This window comes from Camelina sativa, chromosome 17 (genome assembly GCF_000633955.1).
Source record: "Camelina sativa cultivar DH55 chromosome 17, Cs, whole genome shotgun sequence".
Lineage (NCBI taxonomy): Eukaryota > Viridiplantae > Streptophyta > Magnoliopsida > Brassicales > Brassicaceae > Camelina > Camelina sativa.
In genome coordinates this window covers 8,569,753-8,586,056 of record NC_025701.1, presented here as the reverse complement: position 1 = coordinate 8,586,056, position 16,304 = coordinate 8,569,753, and the positions used below count along the sequence as shown (strand labels likewise).

General features: G+C 37.2%; 5 protein-coding genes and 2 pseudogenes across 6 annotated transcripts in view; 2 read left to right on the top strand and 5 right to left on the bottom strand.

Moving 5' to 3' along the window:
* LOC104756197 lies at window positions 1,186–3,237 on the bottom strand (annotated as a pseudogene).
* LOC104756196 (zinc finger BED domain-containing protein RICESLEEPER 2-like) lies at window positions 4,661–7,619 on the bottom strand. The gene is made up of 4 exons (XM_010478734.2): window positions 7,208–7,619; window positions 6,839–7,060; window positions 5,864–6,738; window positions 4,661–5,777 (listed from the first exon to the last, which is right to left on the bottom strand). Exons 1-4 carry the CDS (start codon window positions 7,245–7,247, stop codon window positions 4,839–4,841), a joined length of 2,076 nt encoding a protein of 691 aa, XP_010477036.1. The 5' UTR covers window positions 7,248–7,619; the 3' UTR covers window positions 4,661–4,838.
* On the top strand, window positions 8,195–11,246 carry LOC104756195 (annotated as a pseudogene).
* Window positions 11,671–13,017, top strand: LOC104756192 (60S ribosomal protein L6-1). Its single transcript, XM_010478732.2, has 4 exons — window positions 11,671–11,983; window positions 12,185–12,291; window positions 12,411–12,592; window positions 12,725–13,017. The coding sequence occupies exons 1-4, from the start codon at window positions 11,724–11,726 to the stop codon at window positions 12,878–12,880; spliced, it is 705 nt and encodes a 234-aa protein (XP_010477034.1). The 5' UTR covers window positions 11,671–11,723; the 3' UTR covers window positions 12,881–13,017.
* LOC104756194 (probable calcium-binding protein CML15) lies at window positions 12,889–13,685 on the bottom strand. Of its 2 annotated transcripts, XM_019239546.1 has the most exons (2): window positions 13,597–13,685; window positions 12,889–13,532 (listed from the first exon to the last, which is right to left on the bottom strand). In XM_019239546.1, exons 1-2 carry the CDS (start codon window positions 13,633–13,635, stop codon window positions 13,065–13,067), a joined length of 507 nt encoding a protein of 168 aa, XP_019095091.1. In that variant the 5' UTR covers window positions 13,636–13,685; the 3' UTR covers window positions 12,889–13,064. The 2 variants fall into 2 exon arrangements, with proteins under 2 accessions (XP_019095091.1, XP_010477035.1); XM_010478733.1 differs by having other exon boundaries at window positions 12,889–13,685.
* On the bottom strand, window positions 13,926–14,987 carry LOC104759284 (tetraspanin-11-like). Its single transcript, XM_010482227.1, has 2 exons — window positions 14,592–14,987; window positions 13,926–14,404 (listed from the first exon to the last, which is right to left on the bottom strand). Exons 1-2 carry the CDS (start codon window positions 14,985–14,987, stop codon window positions 14,090–14,092), a joined length of 711 nt encoding a protein of 236 aa, XP_010480529.1. The 3' UTR covers window positions 13,926–14,089.
* Window positions 15,375–16,304, bottom strand: part of LOC104756191 (tetraspanin-11-like) — a 2,337-nt gene continuing 1,407 nt past the window's right edge. Inside the window, exons 2-3 of the mRNA XM_010478731.1 lie at window positions 16,041–16,302; window positions 15,375–15,853 (exon numbers count right to left, since the gene is read on the bottom strand). Coding sequence (XP_010477033.1) covers window positions 15,539–15,853; window positions 16,041–16,302 — 577 coding nt within the window. The 3' untranslated portion in view covers window positions 15,375–15,538. The remainder of the gene's footprint in view (window positions 15,854–16,040; window positions 16,303–16,304) is intronic.

Sequence of the window (16,304 nt, the reverse complement as noted above, 5' to 3'; positions counted from 1 at the left end):
TATCGTTCATTCGTGAAAGCAACCCTAGCGACAGCTTAGATTAGCGTCTATTAGTTACTTTCTATATTTTATTTTAAACTTTTTTGGATGATTTTTTTTTTTATATTTCGAAATGATAATGGACTACATAATTAAACACCGAATTATCTTTACCTAGAAACAATGAAGTAACATATTGGAGCAATATACATATAAAACGTGTAATGTATAATATGTTGGTTATACTAATTAATACCGTATCCTAAGAAAAAAACTAACAGTAGGCAGAATTAGAGCCTAAGATAAAAAGTTAAAAACTAACATTTTACAGTTATTAATTTGTTTACCACCAAAACTTAATTCTTTTTTCTAACCAGACATTAATTGTATAAGCAGTTCCTGATAATAAAACTTTTAATTAGGGTTTTTGTTTTGGAAATAAAAAATTAGGGTTTTTAGTTTCTAGTCACTTTATTTGTACAGAGAAGAGACAAATATATTGTAAAACCAAAATCGTTCAACTTTTATATCGAAATATTGTTTGTGAAACAAATCTCAGCCTTTACTTTTGTTTTCTGTACTGTGCTTTCAAAAAGGTGTTAAATGATAGTGCACAATTCTTCTTATCTTTAGCACTCCATCAGAACATTGAAAGAATATCTCACTTTGCTTTATGTCGGTCTCATACCTGATTATTCGAATATTGTGATACATAGGGTGATTTTTATATACACTAGTGAATGACGTATTTAAGTGACGTTATAGTGACGTAATCGTTGAAATGGTTTTTTTTATCTACATCCATTTTTGATTTTTCAGTTTAGTTGGAAGATATAATTCTTTATCAACCTACCCTCTTCAGTCTTCATATTAGTTAGCCCTTCACCCATGACACAAGCCACCAAAAGTTCTCGTGCAACATACACAGCGGACTAAAATCAAAAATAATAGTAGTACGTGCGATGTAGTAGCCAGCAACTAGTGATTTGTCAAAATAATGCAAATCTCTTGTTCCGATAGATACAAATTCTGATAACCAACACGATAAAAGAATACTAAATTCTTACTTGTTTTCGCATATTTATTTGATAAACGTAAGAAAAAAACTCGTTAATCTTATTATTACATCACCATTTACCATTCGATTTCCAACGTATGTAGCACACTTGAGGTTAGACTTACAAAAACAAGATTAAACAAAAGATAAATACAAGCTACATGCATGGTGGTTCATCACCATCATTATTTATTATTATCATCATCATCATCATCAAGGTAACATATCCATCGACATCTTTTTTTTTAAACCTAGCCAGCGACATGGTATATATATTTATGGACATATATATATATTGACATGATCACGTGGATTCATCGATCAAGCACTCACGAAAAATATTTATCAATCTCTGCAAAAGTGTCTTGACGTTCATAGACCGGCGTCACCTCAACGACATCATTTTCATCTTCGTGAAGAAAACTCGTAAGTTCTTTCATGAACGCAGTGTTCTCAACACAAGACTCCTCCAAGATCATGAAATCTTCATCATTCAGAAATGTCGAGAACCCGATAGTATCCTCACCATCAATGTTGTTATTACCAGCGAAATTATCACAGTATACTAGATGATTGTTAACGGAGGAATCAGAGAACGTGGACGAAGACGACGTAGGATTAACGTTACCATCAAAATCAAAGTTCGAGGAAACATGAGTTGTTGCAACGGCCGCCTGGCAGAGATGATTCGAGGTTGGTGTGAAAGAAGAGCTCGCTGACTTATCTTGTTCGGAGTCAACGGAAACACTTGTAGTAGTAGTAGTGGTGGTAGTAGTATTGTGACTAGTAGCAAAGGGGCCACCACTTCCGATGATTTCGGACAGAACACTCTGATTGATTCTCTTTCCGAACCTATTAGCTACTCTGTTCAAGAACCTAGTCGATGATAATCTAGGATTCTTGTTGTTCTTCTTCACCTTCTCATTATCAAGAACATCATCACTAGTTGTCTGATTAACGTTTTGTTTCTCCAGGTGATTTCCTGATTTGTCGGTACCGGAGTTTAAGCACTTGTGTGTAACCGGATCGATACCTTCCTTGACTAAACGTTTTTTGATATGAGTGTTCCAGTAGTTCTTGATCTCGTTATCGGTTCTTCCTGGTAATCCACGAGCTATAGCAGACCATCTGATTAACACCATAATTAGATTATAATCGCATTAAACATAAAATATGAACTTTAATTCAAGCTTAATTTAAAAAATTGCGTTCAGCTTATAATACCTTTGGTATGGTATTAAGAAAAACACAATATTTTAGTTTTTTTTTTGTTGTCAAGCTTGTTTGTGTAAATTGTTTGATAAAAAATACTAAAATGTTTTGGTTTGTAACTAAAGTAAATAGCTAATGCAGCGACGGAAAAGGAAATAAGAATTGGAAACTATACGTACATATATTGTAGAGAGAGAGAGAGAGAGAGACTAACTTGTTGCCGTGAAGGGCGTGGAGAGAGATGATACAACGTTCTTCGTCTTCAGTGTACTCTCCTCTTTTGATGTCAGGTCTCAGATAATTGGCCCATCTCAGTCTGCAGCTTTTGCCGCATCTCTTGAGTCCTGATCCATTTCAAAACAATTGTTTTTTTTTATTAAGAATATATAATATAATAATCAGAAAGAATAAGTCCAACATTTGAATATTCAAATATGACGGAATAAAATAATAAGTACCAGCTTTTTCGGGGAGTGTTCGCCATCCACCTTCACCGTAGCGGTTAAGGTAAGAGAGAAGCTTCTGATCTTCCTCGGGAGCCAAGCTCCTTTCTTTAACCCTAATTCAGCTTTGCAACACGGTGTTCGCACCATTCTTGATTCTTGATTCTTGAAAAAGAAACTTAGCTTTCTTGATCGAGTTCAAAGGGTTTGTTTCTCAAGTGAAACAGGTTGAGAGCAAAGAAGAAAAGAATTAAAAACCTGAGAGTTGAAACAAAGTGTGAAATGGGGCGTCGTTGTATGATCATAAAGATTGAGCACATGATCTTTTGATTAAAGTATTCAGACATCTGTAGATTTTTCGAATAGACATCTTGTTATTTTGCGATACTCGAGATCGTTTTATAACATTGAACGACGACAAGAACACACACAGAGATAGATAGATCTCTAGTTGCTAGCTCCGTTATCTTACCACAAGGAGAGATTGAAGGATGTTATAGAGAGAATCTTTTTTCTTATATATATATATATATATATAAAAAGAAATTGTTGGTATACACTTAGCAAAGTGAGAACCTTTGAGGACGAGCTACCATCTTTATTTATGCTTGCTTGTGGCTAGCTGTACGTGTGGCGCTGCATCCAGCATCGTTTCAAGGTGATTGACACGTGGCTCGTTTTGATTCCCTATGAAAAAAAAAATTAACCTGATAATAATTAATTAGATAAAACCGCTAACTTTGTCAGTGGAAGTATTGAGATAGACGTCTGTGATATTTCATATTTCTCAAGATAATTATTATTGTTTTTTTTTCTCTAATTGTACAAATACTAGTAATACTATGAAGACCGCTATTACATGATATATATTCCATGCATAAAACCGCCACATCTCATATTATATTGATAGTAACGAAAAAGGGGGAAATAAACAATGAATACCACCAATGGTTTGCTTACCTAAAAACAAAATTATCAAGTATGAGAAGAAGAATATTAATGTTAACGTAACATTATCGAGCTAATGACCGATTTATTCTTGAATTCGTAACTGCTATATATATATATATATATGCAAATAGTTATTATAATTTTGCGTGCGATTATATGAATTTATTCGTCGACACTCGACAATATACTAAATCTAAAGTGATTTAAAGAATTATATCACGGCGCCGGCAGATCTGGTACACCAATAAAATTATAGCAATGTTGAATATTCTCTTGTATTGATCGTATTCTTCTTCTTGACCAAAAAATGAAAAATTGTATTGACCAAATAGGTCGGTCCAATATACGAAACGATAATATCATATATTGAATGTACAATGAGTAAAAAAAAAAGGTTCGTCGAAATGGGCAACAAATTTAACAGATATCATAAAAATTAAATTTATCGAAAGAGTAAAAACAAAAGGGTCTATCGAAATGAAACCCACAAGGGTGTACGTAGTTCAGTACGTGGCCATGTCGGGATGTATTCAACTGTAAAAGTTGGAGTGCGAGACTTTTCTAAGTACGACTGGACCTCTTTACATTTTTTTTGTTTTCCTCCCTCAAATTTCAATATGCTTAAGAAATCATTAGACGACAAAAATTTAACGAGAAACAATAAGGCAATGAACGAACACACGAATTGAAAATTCGAGGAAGGTAGCAGTAAGTACTACACAAAAATAGTCGTATTTGAAATTTGGGATTAAATTAAGCAACAACTTGGTTACTCAAACACTGGACTTGGACATTATCGAAATCGGAATATATCATGCCAAGAAAAAAAGAAAAAATTTCTAAGCAAGGAACAAGAAAAAGAGGTAACGTAATTTCTATTTCGGACAATTAATTTCCACTATGCTGTTTGAGACAAAACCCATTAAACTAGTCAAGATATTGTACCTTTTGTTTTCCTATAAAGTTAAGAACAAAGACTACTTTATCTAGTTCTTTTTTCCTTTTCTCTAACATGATATGAAAGGAACATATGGTTTAATTAAGAAAGTTAACCAGATTGGTTTTCATAAAACCAACTCTAACACTAAAGTCTTTACAAATCCTCCTCCACTCACCCCACTATGCAAAATTACATACAACTCATGCTAAAAAAGTAAGACAACTCGTTTCTTTAGTACAAACACTAAAAAAGAATCTCACCTAGTATGTTGATTCTTGTCTAAACCTCCTACAGAATTATCGGCCCCCACGGTGGCAGCTAACTCCATTAGCCGTTCATAGTCAATCTCATTAGACTTGAACTTCAGTTTCATACCAGCTTCAATCCATGATCTGATACAAAGAACAGACTGCGTGCTATCTTGAGGCATGCAATACTTTTGCTTATCAATCTCTTCGCCTTTACCGCAAAATATCTCTTCCGGTGCAGCGGAAGTCGCCTGAACCGCAAGGAAATCACGAGCCATGTTGGAAAGCCGAGGGTATCTTCCGCTGTTTACCTTCCACCAATCCAACACATCGGTTTGCATCGGGACTATAGACTCTGATAAGTACTGAGTTAGTTCATCGACAACGTTGTTACTCATACTTCCTCTTCTTTTCCTTCTAGCGATTTCCTCTGCAAATGAGATATTCCCTCCTCCTCCTTCATCCATGTCCTGAGGACGGTACCCGCTACTCATGGAAGATGTGAAATGAGAGGAGGAATAGTTACGAATGAAATGGGTTCTTGCTTCATCTATATAGCTTTCGAGATTTATCGTCTCTGGAATGTACTCTGTTTTGATCCGCGGGTCAAGAACGGCTGTAATGTAAGTGAACACGTTGCACACTTGGGTGTTGTAACTTCTGGCCTTCTGAGCCATGCTTTCAGCACAAGTTCTTAGCCAGTCTGGATTGTGGCATGATTTTTGGCAAGTCGTGATCATCTCAGATATGTTATCCATGAAGAGCAGTGCCAGACCAACCGTGAGATCCTTGTTCGTGCACATATCTTGAGTGGTCTTGTGGAATGAATCCAAATCCAAGTAACTATGGACAATAGTCACCGCGTTCTTCTCTGCAGACGTCAACATCATTCTGTTCTCTAGACAATTCTCAGTGTTCCTAATCACCGAGTCCAAGGACTTGCCAGCCTGCCAACCAAAATAAGCTATCACATCACATACATATATATCTCCAGAGCTTGATGGCTTCCAGGTCAAAATTATTGAAATCTTACCTTGCACAAGATGTTGACCATCTGGTAATTGCCACTCCAACGAGACGAAGTATCTATCGGAAGTTTCCAGTTGCCTTCTTGATAAGCTGTTGTCAACTGAATGAAATCATCTGATAGCTCTATCGATCCGTTTAACTCCTGTGTGAACTCTCTGACCTTTGAGATTATGGGCTTTATAGTAGCTAACCCCTCATCAATAATTTCATTCAAAGTTTGAGCAGCACAGGGGATATAGCAGAAAGGCAAGACCTTTTGACCATCCAAGTACTCCTTCAGGGCATGACAAGCGTGAATAGCGTTTTGGCTGTTGTCATGTGTACAACATAGAACCCTGTCTTCAATGGCATATATCTTAAGGACTTTCAAAAGGGAGCTAAAGATCTCAGAACCCCCAGAGGGATAAGGAATCCGACAAATGTCCAGCAGCAATCTATGAGAAGACCAGTGTTCATCTATCCATTGCCCTGTAACGCTCATATAAAAAATGTTTTGATATGAACTCCAGAAACCTAACGTGACAGAAACTTTGGATTGGATATGCTCCAAAGATGTCTTCACATCTCCCCGCATACTTCTGAAAACCTCATGAAGTATAGCTTTATATTTCTCAGCCGGCCATAACTGGATGGCTGGGTTAAGAAATTTGAAAGAGTTTCCCAACCAACTTTCGTCTACAGTAGAGGGAGGAAGCGATGACAAAGCAAGCCACTTAAGAACTAACCAGTTAAGATGATCATAATCGAGTTGCGGTGCTTGTGCTTTCGACTGAGATTGTGACGGCTTCACAACAACCGGTGGTGTCTGTGGTACTGTGACAATATCTGCTGACTTATCATAGCCTGGATGTCTATTAGCCAGATGCCTTCCAAGGTTTCCTTTAAAACATGAAAACAGAACCCATGTTATTGAAAAGCGTTAAGATATTCTTATCATAGAATTGTTGTTGCTGCAATATAAAGTGTTTTAAAAAAATACCAGTGGCTGTAGCAATGGAGTAGCTTTGTCCACAGAATTTGCATTTCCGAGTTTTGCTGTCTGGTGCAGTCTCAAAATACTTGAGATAGACAGATGTCATTGTCTTCTTACGTTTAGGGGTAACAGTATTAGCTTTATCAGAAGAAGAAGAGCCTAATCCAATGTCAATGGGATCAGGGTGTTGAACAAGACTCATATCCATTATAGCTTTAGGTTCCATCTCTACATCATAAGTAGTTGTTGTCTCAGTTAATAAACCAATAGAAAACACTAAGAAGAAGACCCAACACAAGAAAGCAAGTTCCCACACTTTAAACTATAAGCTCTACGAAGAAGACATAATCAGAGTTTGCGTTTTCTTTTGGTTACCTTTGTAGGTTTTGAATGCATTGTTTACATTCCAATCCATCTGTAACGAGAATAAAACGGTTGCGAGAAAGGGAAAGTTTTGTTTTTTAATTATTTGGAGGGAAAGCAGAAACAGCCGCCAGAACAGAGAGGAGTAGGAGGATGGATCGGCGTTGGATCTCTCTGAGCCAAAGAGATCTGAGCCGATTTAAGGGAGAGATGAGCTTTGAGTCAGATGTTCGCCGATCTGAGGGATTGGTCACGACGGCAGATCCGTTGGTTTGGGGCGAATTTGACGGAGGAGAGGAGCTAGGGCACAGTAGCTTGGCTCAATCGCTCGGCTGGTTTTAGGGATTTGAGACTTTTTTAAGGCTCAGCTAATATGACTCCAGCGAATGGCTCGGTTCTCTTTTTGTTTCGGCTTTCGTTTTTTTTTTTTGTAACATTAATATCTAATTTATTTTGTGCAACATTATTAATTAATAAATATCTCAATTTCACCACCAAAAAATAGTCAGGTTCATCAAAATTATATCTTTGAAAAGTATCCTAAAATAAAATTAAACAAATATACTACCATTATTTTTTTGGGTTTTTAATAAGATAAAAAACGATTTTTTTTGAGAAAAAAAAACAGAAATAAACCAAAGCTATAGTAACAAACCAAAATGGTAAATGTAGAAATCAAACTCAATTCTCAATATCAAAACAGAAAAAAATGAAACCAAAATGGTAAATGTGGAATCTAACTCGATTCTCAAAATCGAAACGGAAAATAAAATAAAATCAAAAACACTCAATAAAACATAGTATTGAAAAAACAATAATGTCACTGATCTTTATAAAGTTCTTTTTTAAATGTAAAAAATGGAATATTAAGTGGACCACACAAAACTCAAACACTGGGCAATGGACAAAGCAAACCAAATTTTATGACCGTTACAATAAATTCATTTCTTAATTTGCGTTTCCCCTTAATCCAAAACCAAGACTGAGAAAATAGGCAATTAATCAAAATCTATACTACACACCACACACACACACACTCTCTCTCAAAGCTTTCATTTTGACCAACGCACACACACCTTTCTTCACTCCGCGTTTGATTAGTTCATAAACTTTAACTCCAAAAGATCTCTTCTTTGCTCTCTTTTTTGGCTTTGGATGCTGAGAAAATCTTAAGATTTCTGGAGAGGAAACAAAAAAAAAATGCCGGTATCGACTCGATCTAAGGTGATGAAACAGGAGCGAAATGAGCAAGAAAACACAAATCTGAATCTTCCGTTGAGGAACCCACATCAAGGTTTGAAGGAGAAGATGAGAGCTTTGACTCTCTTGTACGAGCAGCAAAAGAGAGCTTCTTTCTCTCTCCGGAACCCTAATCATAATCACTCTCCCAAACCTGAAGATCTCAGATTTAAGGCTCAGCTGCTTGATTCTTGCAAGAAAGGAGATGACTTTCATCGCCGAGACGGTAAAGATTCTAATTTTTTTGAAGAAGATACCAAAGAGAACAATGTAGTCGAAGCAGATCGGATTTTTGGGGTTAATTCTGTTCCTGTTAAGCCTAGTTGTGTGATTAGGAAGCTGTCTATGGGTAATGGAGCTAGAAACGTTACTGACGCTGACAAAATTGAGAGTCTTGATGCTTCTGTGAGTCGGATTTTGGTGTTTGTTAGGCTTAGACCAATGGGGAAAAAGGAAAAAGAGAATGGGTCACGATGTTGTGTCAAGATTTTGAACAAGAGAGATGTTTATCTTACGGAGTTTACGAATGAGAACGATTACCTTAGGCTTAAGAGGCTCCGTGTTCGTCATTTCACCTTTGATTCTTCATTTCCTGAAACCACAACACAGCATGAAGTTTATTCCACCACGTAAGTGTATTCAATCATCTCTGTTTTGTCTTCAATGGTGTATCCTTTTCATTAGCAATCAATTGAGCATCAAAATGCTGCAAGTGCTTAGATTGTCTTTTTCCCCTTTGATTTATTCAGAACAGGAGACCTTGTTGGAGCAGTTCTTGAAGGAAGAAATGGTTCTGTTTTCTGCTACGGTGCTACGGGAGCAGGCAAGACTTATACGATGCTAGGGACAATGGAGAATCCGGGTGTGATGGTTTTAGCAATCAAAGATTTGTTTGCTAAAGTTAGACAGAGAAGCTTAGATGGGAACCATGTTGTTCATCTTTCTTATCTTGAGGTTTATAATGAAACCGTAAGAGATTTGCTTTCACCTGGTAGACCTCTCATTCTCCGCGAAGATAAGCAGGTAAACATAAAACTGAGATCTCTTTTTGTCTCTTTTAGATTTAGATGAGAACACATTGGTCTCACTCAGTTGCTTTTCTCTGAATGTAATCGAAACCAGGGAATTGTGGCTGCTGGTCTCACACAATATAGAGCTTATTCAACAGATGAGGTTTCTACTTCTAATCTATACATTTTCCATTTTGAGTGATCATGAACACCAAAAGCTAATCTATGAGATTTGTTTGTTATATGGCTTATTGCAGGTTATGGCTTTGCTCCAAAGGGGAAATCAAAACAGAACTACTGAGCCAACTCGTTGCAATGAAACATCTTCTCGCTCACACGCCATCCTTCAGGTTAGAATTTGCATCTTTCTTAGTTATATATCACGTCAAATCAATAGTGTATCATCAATTTTGAGGTCTGGCACGTCTTAAGTTGATCTGTTGTTGCGGTTCTTTAGGTCATAGTGGAGTATAAGACTAGAGATGCTAACATGAAAATCATCAGCCGGGTAGGGAAGCTATCCCTCATTGATCTTGCGGGTTCTGAAAGAGCGCTAGCAACTGATCAAAGGACGCTTAGATCACTGGAAGGAGCAAACATAAACAAATCACTTCTTGCATTAAGTAGTTGCATTAATGCGCTTGTGGAAGGCAAGAAACATATTCCTTACCGAAACTCAAAGCTCACACAACTACTCAAAGATTCACTAGGCGGCTCGTGTAACACGGTGATGATTGCTAATATAAGTCCAAGCAGTCAATCTTTTGGTGAAACACAAAACACTCTCCATTGGGCTGATCGAGCCAAGGAGATTCGTCTGAAGGAATGTTAGAGCTTCAGAAAGAGAACCGTGAATTGCGTGTCCAGCTTGCGAAGCAGCAGCAAAAGCTTTTGACTCTTCAAGCAGAGAACTTGGCCGCTGCTAATAACAACAACAACGTTTCTCTGACACCTCCTTCAATCTCATCACTAATGACTCCACCATCTGCGCTAACAGCTCAGCAGAAGAAGAAACCAAGGCACTCGTTGTTACCAGGGACATGTTTTACACCAGAATCATCCAAAAGGACAAAAGCAGAAGAAGCTGTGAAGGAACTTCAGCTGACTGTTAAGGCATTGAAGATGGAGATGGAGAGAATGAAGAGGGAACATGGGTTGCAGATGAAGAAGCAAAAAGACGAATTAATGAAAGATCTTTGTAGTAGAAAGAGCGAGAAAACTCCAGAAAGAGGCAAAGAAACAAGAAGGATTGTCACAAGAGGGAGCTTGAGACCAAAGGAGAAGGAGAAGGAGCTAAAAAGCCCAAGCCATCGTTTTGCATCTCCAGTTGCAGCAGCTAAAAAGAGAAGCTTTTGGGACATAACCGTAGCTAATACAAGTCCTGCGTTGGATAGAAGGAAAACAAGAAGCCATGGTCCTGTTCATCAAGAAGCTCCTTCAAAACTGCTTCAGGTAATTTTAACTACAGTGATGCTATAATGAAAACATTGAAGTTGTCCAGCAAGACTCTGTGTACATACACTAATAATGTTTGTATTGTTATTGGTGCAGCCGGGGTTTGCTCGTCCACACATGAAGCATTAAACAAGTTTGAAGACTTATTCGGGACGTTGTTTCTTTATTACATTTCTTTAGTCTGTTTTCTCCATTGTTTGCTAACATCTATACTCTGTAGGAATGACAATAGCAAAATTACTTTTTCATTTTACTAATTTTATTTTTACTATTTAATTTTATCACATTTAGTTATGTATGTATACTTTATGATTCTTTTTTCTCATGCTGATGTTTGGTGTTCTGTATTGTGTCTTCTTTTAAAGTTATAAGTTACAACCAAAGGGAAAGAAATTAAGAGTGAACTCAGTGTATATAAAAGGGAAAAGCTTTTTTATTAAGAACACTTTTAAGGATTACAAAGACTCAATAGTACTACTTTATTTCTGTCTCACTTAGCTTGGTTGGTTCTAACAATTCACCAAGTTTTGGTAGCACAAAGTCTTAAAAATATTCCATAGCATATTTAAATTTAACAACCAACAATTTATTCAATTCTCTCGCAATCACACACTTATAATTTATAACTTTGTTTCTTACAGAACTATTTGCAACGTAACATGGAAACCCATATTATTAAGCCCATTAGAGTTTTAAAACCCAAAAAAGGCCCATTAGGTTTTTATTTTGGTGATGCTATCATCCTTTATATTTAAGAGCTGATGACTCTCAACTAGGGTTTTTACGCCACAGAGAGAGTTTTTTGTCACAGAGAAACAGCAAAGATGCCGGCGGCGAAGCAGAGAACTCCCAAAGTTAACCGCAACCCTGACCTAATCAGGGGTGTCGGCAAATACTCGAGGTCTCAGATGTACCACAAGAGAGGTCTATGGGCTATCAAGGCCAAAAACGGCGGCGTTTTCCCCCGTCATGATGCTAAGTCTAAGGTCGATGCTCCGGTTGAGAAGCCAGCCAAGTTTTACCCTGCCGAAGACGTTAAGAAGCCACTTCCTAACAGACGCAAGCCTAACCCCACCAAGCTAAAGTAATCATCCATTTCTCTTCTTCGATTCGATTCGTTGTTTTCAGTTTCTAGATAAATGTATTAGAATGGTTTTGGATCTGCTGGGAATATAATAGAGATCGTCTAAGTTTCTAGGATTTGTGGAAATGTAGGATTCATAGAACTCGTATGCTCTGTTATCAATACTAATCTGGTGGTTATGCATATGTTGTGTATTTGCAGAGCAAGCATCACTCCAGGAACAGTGTTGATCATTCTTGCTGGTAGGTTCAAGGGCAAGAGAGTTGTATTCCTGAAGCAGCTTTCTTCTGGTCTGCTTCTTGTTACAGGTGAGTTCTTTTATCTCTTTGGTTAGTGTTGATTTTGATTTGTTGTTGTGGTTGTTCAATTTGTAAAACTTTGCTGATGCAGCATTTCTGTTGTTTGTTTTGATTTGCTCCATTTTTAGGCCCGTTCAAGATCAATGGTGTTCCATTGAGACGTGTGAACCAGGCTTATGTTATTGGAACCTCAACAAAGGTTGACATTTCTGGAGTCAACGTTGAGAAGTTCGATGACAAGTACTTTGGAAAGGTTGCTGAGAAGAAGAAGAAGAAAGGTGAAGGCGAGTTCTTCGAAGGAGAGAAAGAGGTATGTTCATGTTTTAGTTGCATAAGTAAACCACAATCATTTTGATGCATATAATTTAACCAGAAATGGATTTTGTTTCTATTTCTTTATTGTTACATTTACCTAATCCATGATCATTGTTTGTTTAAACAGGAGAAGAAAGAGATCCCACAAGAGAAGAAAGATGACCAGAAAACCATCGATGCTGCTGTGATCAAATCCATCGAAGCAGTCCCAGAGCTCAAGATGTACCTTGGAGCCAGGTTCTCATTGAGTCAAGGAATGAAACCACATGAGCTTGTTTTCTAGATTTCTTATTGTTCCTCAAATTTCAACAACATCTGTTTTTTTTGAGTTTTTCCCTCTTTAATCGTCGTCCTTGGATCTTAAAAGACACTATTTTCTATGAATCATATATCAAATTTTCAATCAATCTAGCTTGAAGACTTGATGATGTTATGAATCGAGAAAAATAAACATGGATTTGTGACGATCACGAATTAATTTTTAATCCAAAGTAATCAACAGCAGATTTGGCCATAATGGAAGCAAATTCACCAAAACTAATTACACCATCTCCATTTGTATCTGCTTCTTTGATCATTTCCGTTAGTTCTTTATACGTCAATGGTTGGCCCATCTTGGCCATTGCTCCTGCAAGCTCGGCCGCGCTGATGAATCCATTTCCATCTCTATCAAACGATTTGAAAATGTCGAGTAATTGCTCGGAATTGATTAAGATCTCTTCGTTCAGATCAGGAAGAATCGTGCCAACAAGCTCATCAAATTCGACAAAACCGTTGCCGTTTGAGTCCATGCTAGCTAACAAAACGTGGATTTGGTCGCCTGAAGGTTTGAGGCCGAGTGACCGGAGAAGCGCAGCGAGTTCTAATATTGTCAAGCTTCCGTCTGAATCCATGTCGAACCGGTCGAAAATGTCTTTTAGTTGTCTAATCTGTCCCTCCATTTTTTTTCTAATCTTCTTTAGGAATCCAAATCAGAACCGATTAATCAATATTGTCCACGGGAGAGATCGTTGAGATCATTGAGGTGATGATGATCATCAATATGGTGTTTTTTTGTTTGGTTTCTTTTGGAGAACGTAGTATTAAAATTCTGTAACTTTTGTATGTGTTAGATTTTTGTTTGTTTTCGTTTTTGTGGGTTTGTTGTTAATGGTTGCTGATAAAAATAGACAAGACCACGTATTCATTTCTGTCCGGCTATTGAAATATGATAACTTCATAATCATTGAACTTTTTTTGTTGTTAAAATATTCATTTGATTGTTATGAAACTTTATCTATATACGAAACCAATTTAATAGTATGATTAGAGAAATGTGCCTACTTATTTATGAAATGCCGATGGTAAAACTAGTGAAATGTGCTAAATTCTTGATAATTGTTGTGAAAGCAGACGTGACATTATCCTAAGAAGCAAAGAAACATAAATGACCTTAATAAAGAAAAACAAACAAACTAAAAGAAAACATAGAAGAAACAAAAGCAATTAAAATTTAAGCATGATCGCTTTTCCTAGCCGTCCGATTGTTACGACGAGCACAGCAACCGCAGGAATAGACGATGATGAGGAGAATGAGGAGACAAATGTTGAAGACCAGAAGATTCCTCCATTTAGCTCTTATGTTGGCTAACACTCCCGCTTTGCATGCGTTGCAATTGTAACACAACTCCGTTTGCACGTTGCTCCATGTACCGCAGTCTTCGTTGTTGTTCGCCCCAACCGCCGTTTCGTTTTTGGTCGGCGGCATCCACATAGTAGCGTTTCTGAACTCGAAGTTGCAATCTGATGGCGGCTTACAACACCCTGACTACTCAAACACAACCACTAATTGAAATTACACAACCAATCATTAACATTGACATATAACTTATACGTAACTAATACAAAAGTTAATAAAACAACGAAAATATATACAAAACCTAAAATTCGTCTAAACTTGTCTTGCTATTTTATTTTGTTACTATATATAAAAACTTATAACTCTAAAAAGAAACCTGGATTGGAGACAAGTTCTTGTGATAAAAGGCATCAGCGATCTGACTAACAGGACCATCACTCAAATCATCACACACCCTAGCCTCAGCCAAACAAGATCTTATCCCAACCCATCTTTTACCACCAACGAACCCGTTAAGCCAAGTGGAGAATTCATACGTCCGGTACTCTCTATACCCTCTTCCGGAGACAACATGACCGGCTCCTTTGTTTGTCACAAAGAAGAGAAATATGGAGAATCCCATCAACGCAACAATGCCCGTGNTTTGGTCGCCTGAAGGTTTGAGGCCGAGTGACCGGAGAAGCGCAGCGAGTTCTAATATTGTCAAGCTTCCGTCTGAATCCATGTCGAACCGGTCGAAAATGTCTTTTAGTTGTCTAATCTGTCCCTCCATTTTTTTTCTAATCTTCTTTAGGAATCCAAATCAGAACCGATTAATCAATATTGTCCACGGGAGAGATCGTTGAGATCATTGAGGTGATGATGATCATCAATATGGTGTTTTTTTGTTTGGTTTCTTTTGGAGAACGTAGTATTAAAATTCTGTAACTTTTGTATGTGTTAGATTTTTGTTTGTTTTCGTTTTTGTGGGTTTGTTGTTAATGGTTGCTGATAAAAATAGACAAGACCACGTATTCATTTCTGTCCGGCTATTGAAATATGATAACTTCATAATCATTGAACTTTTTTTGTTGTTAAAATATTCATTTGATTGTTATGAAACTTTATCTATATACGAAACCAATTTAATAGTATGATTAGAGAAATGTGCCTACTTATTTATGAAATGCCGATGGTAAAACTAGTGAAATGTGCTAAATTCTTGATAATTGTTGTGAAAGCAGACGTGACATTATCCTAAGAAGCAAAGAAACATAAATGACCTTAATAAAGAAAAACAAACAAACTAAAAGAAAACATAGAAGAAACAAAAGCAATTAAAATTTAAGCATGATCGCTTTTCCTAGCCGTCCGATTGTTACGACGAGCACAGCAACCGCAGGAATAGACGATGATGAGGAGAATGAGGAGACAAATGTTGAAGACCAGAAGATTCCTCCATTTAGCTCTTATGTTGGCTAACACTCCCGCTTTGCATGCGTTGCAATTGTAACACAACTCCGTTTGCACGTTGCTCCATGTACCGCAGTCTTCGTTGTTGTTCGCCCCAACCGCCGTTTCGTTTTTGGTCGGCGGCATCCACATAGTAGCGTTTCTGAACTCGAAGTTGCAATCTGATGGCGGCTTACAACACCCTGACTACTCAAACACAACCACTAATTGAAATTACACAACCAATCATTAACATTGACATATAACTTATACGTAACTAATACAAAAGTTAATAAAACAACGAAAATATATACAAAACCTAAAATTCGTCTAAACTTGTCTTGCTATTTTATTTTGTTACTATATATAAAAACTTATAACTCTAAAAAGAAACCTGGATTGGAGACAAGTTCTTGTGATAAAAGGCATCAGCGATCTGACTAACAGGACCATCACTCAAATCATCACACACCCTAGCCTCAGCCAAACAAGATCTTATTCCAACCCATCTTTTACCACCAACGAACCCGTTAAGCCAAGTGGAGAATTCATACGTCCGGTACTCTCTATACCCTCTTCCGGAGACAACATGACCGGCTCCTTTGTTTGTCACAAAGAAGAGAAATATGGAGAATCCCATCAACGCAACAATGCCCGT

Excerpts from the sequence above, each read along its gene's own strand:
- LOC104756196 (XM_010478734.2), bottom strand. The coding sequence starts at position 7,247 with ATGGATTGGAATGTAAACAATGCATTCAAAACCTACAAAG. Across the intron at positions 7,061-7,207 it reads TGCATTCAAAACCTACAAAG|AGATGGAACCTAAAGCTATA; the intron begins GTAACCAAAAGA and ends CTTATGATGTAG. Across the intron at positions 5,778-5,863 it reads TGGTCAACATCTTGTGCAAG|GCTGGCAAGTCCTTGGACTC; the intron begins GTAAGATTTCAA and ends TTTGGTTGGCAG.
- LOC104756194 (XM_019239546.1), bottom strand. The coding sequence starts at position 13,635 with ATGATCATCATCACCTCAATGATCTCAACGATCTCTCCC. Across the intron at positions 13,533-13,596 it reads TGATCTCAACGATCTCTCCC|GGACAGATTAGACAACTAAA; the intron begins GTGGACAATATT and ends AAAAAAATGGAG.
- LOC104756192 (XM_010478732.2), top strand. The coding sequence starts at position 11,724 with ATGCCGGCGGCGAAGCAGAGAACTCCCAAAGTTAACCGCAACCCTGAC. Across the intron at positions 11,984-12,184 it reads CCTAACCCCACCAAGCTAAA|AGCAAGCATCACTCCAGGAA; the intron begins GTAATCATCCAT and ends GTGTATTTGCAG. Across the intron at positions 12,593-12,724 it reads TCTTCGAAGGAGAGAAAGAG|GAGAAGAAAGAGATCCCACA; the intron begins GTATGTTCATGT and ends TTGTTTAAACAG.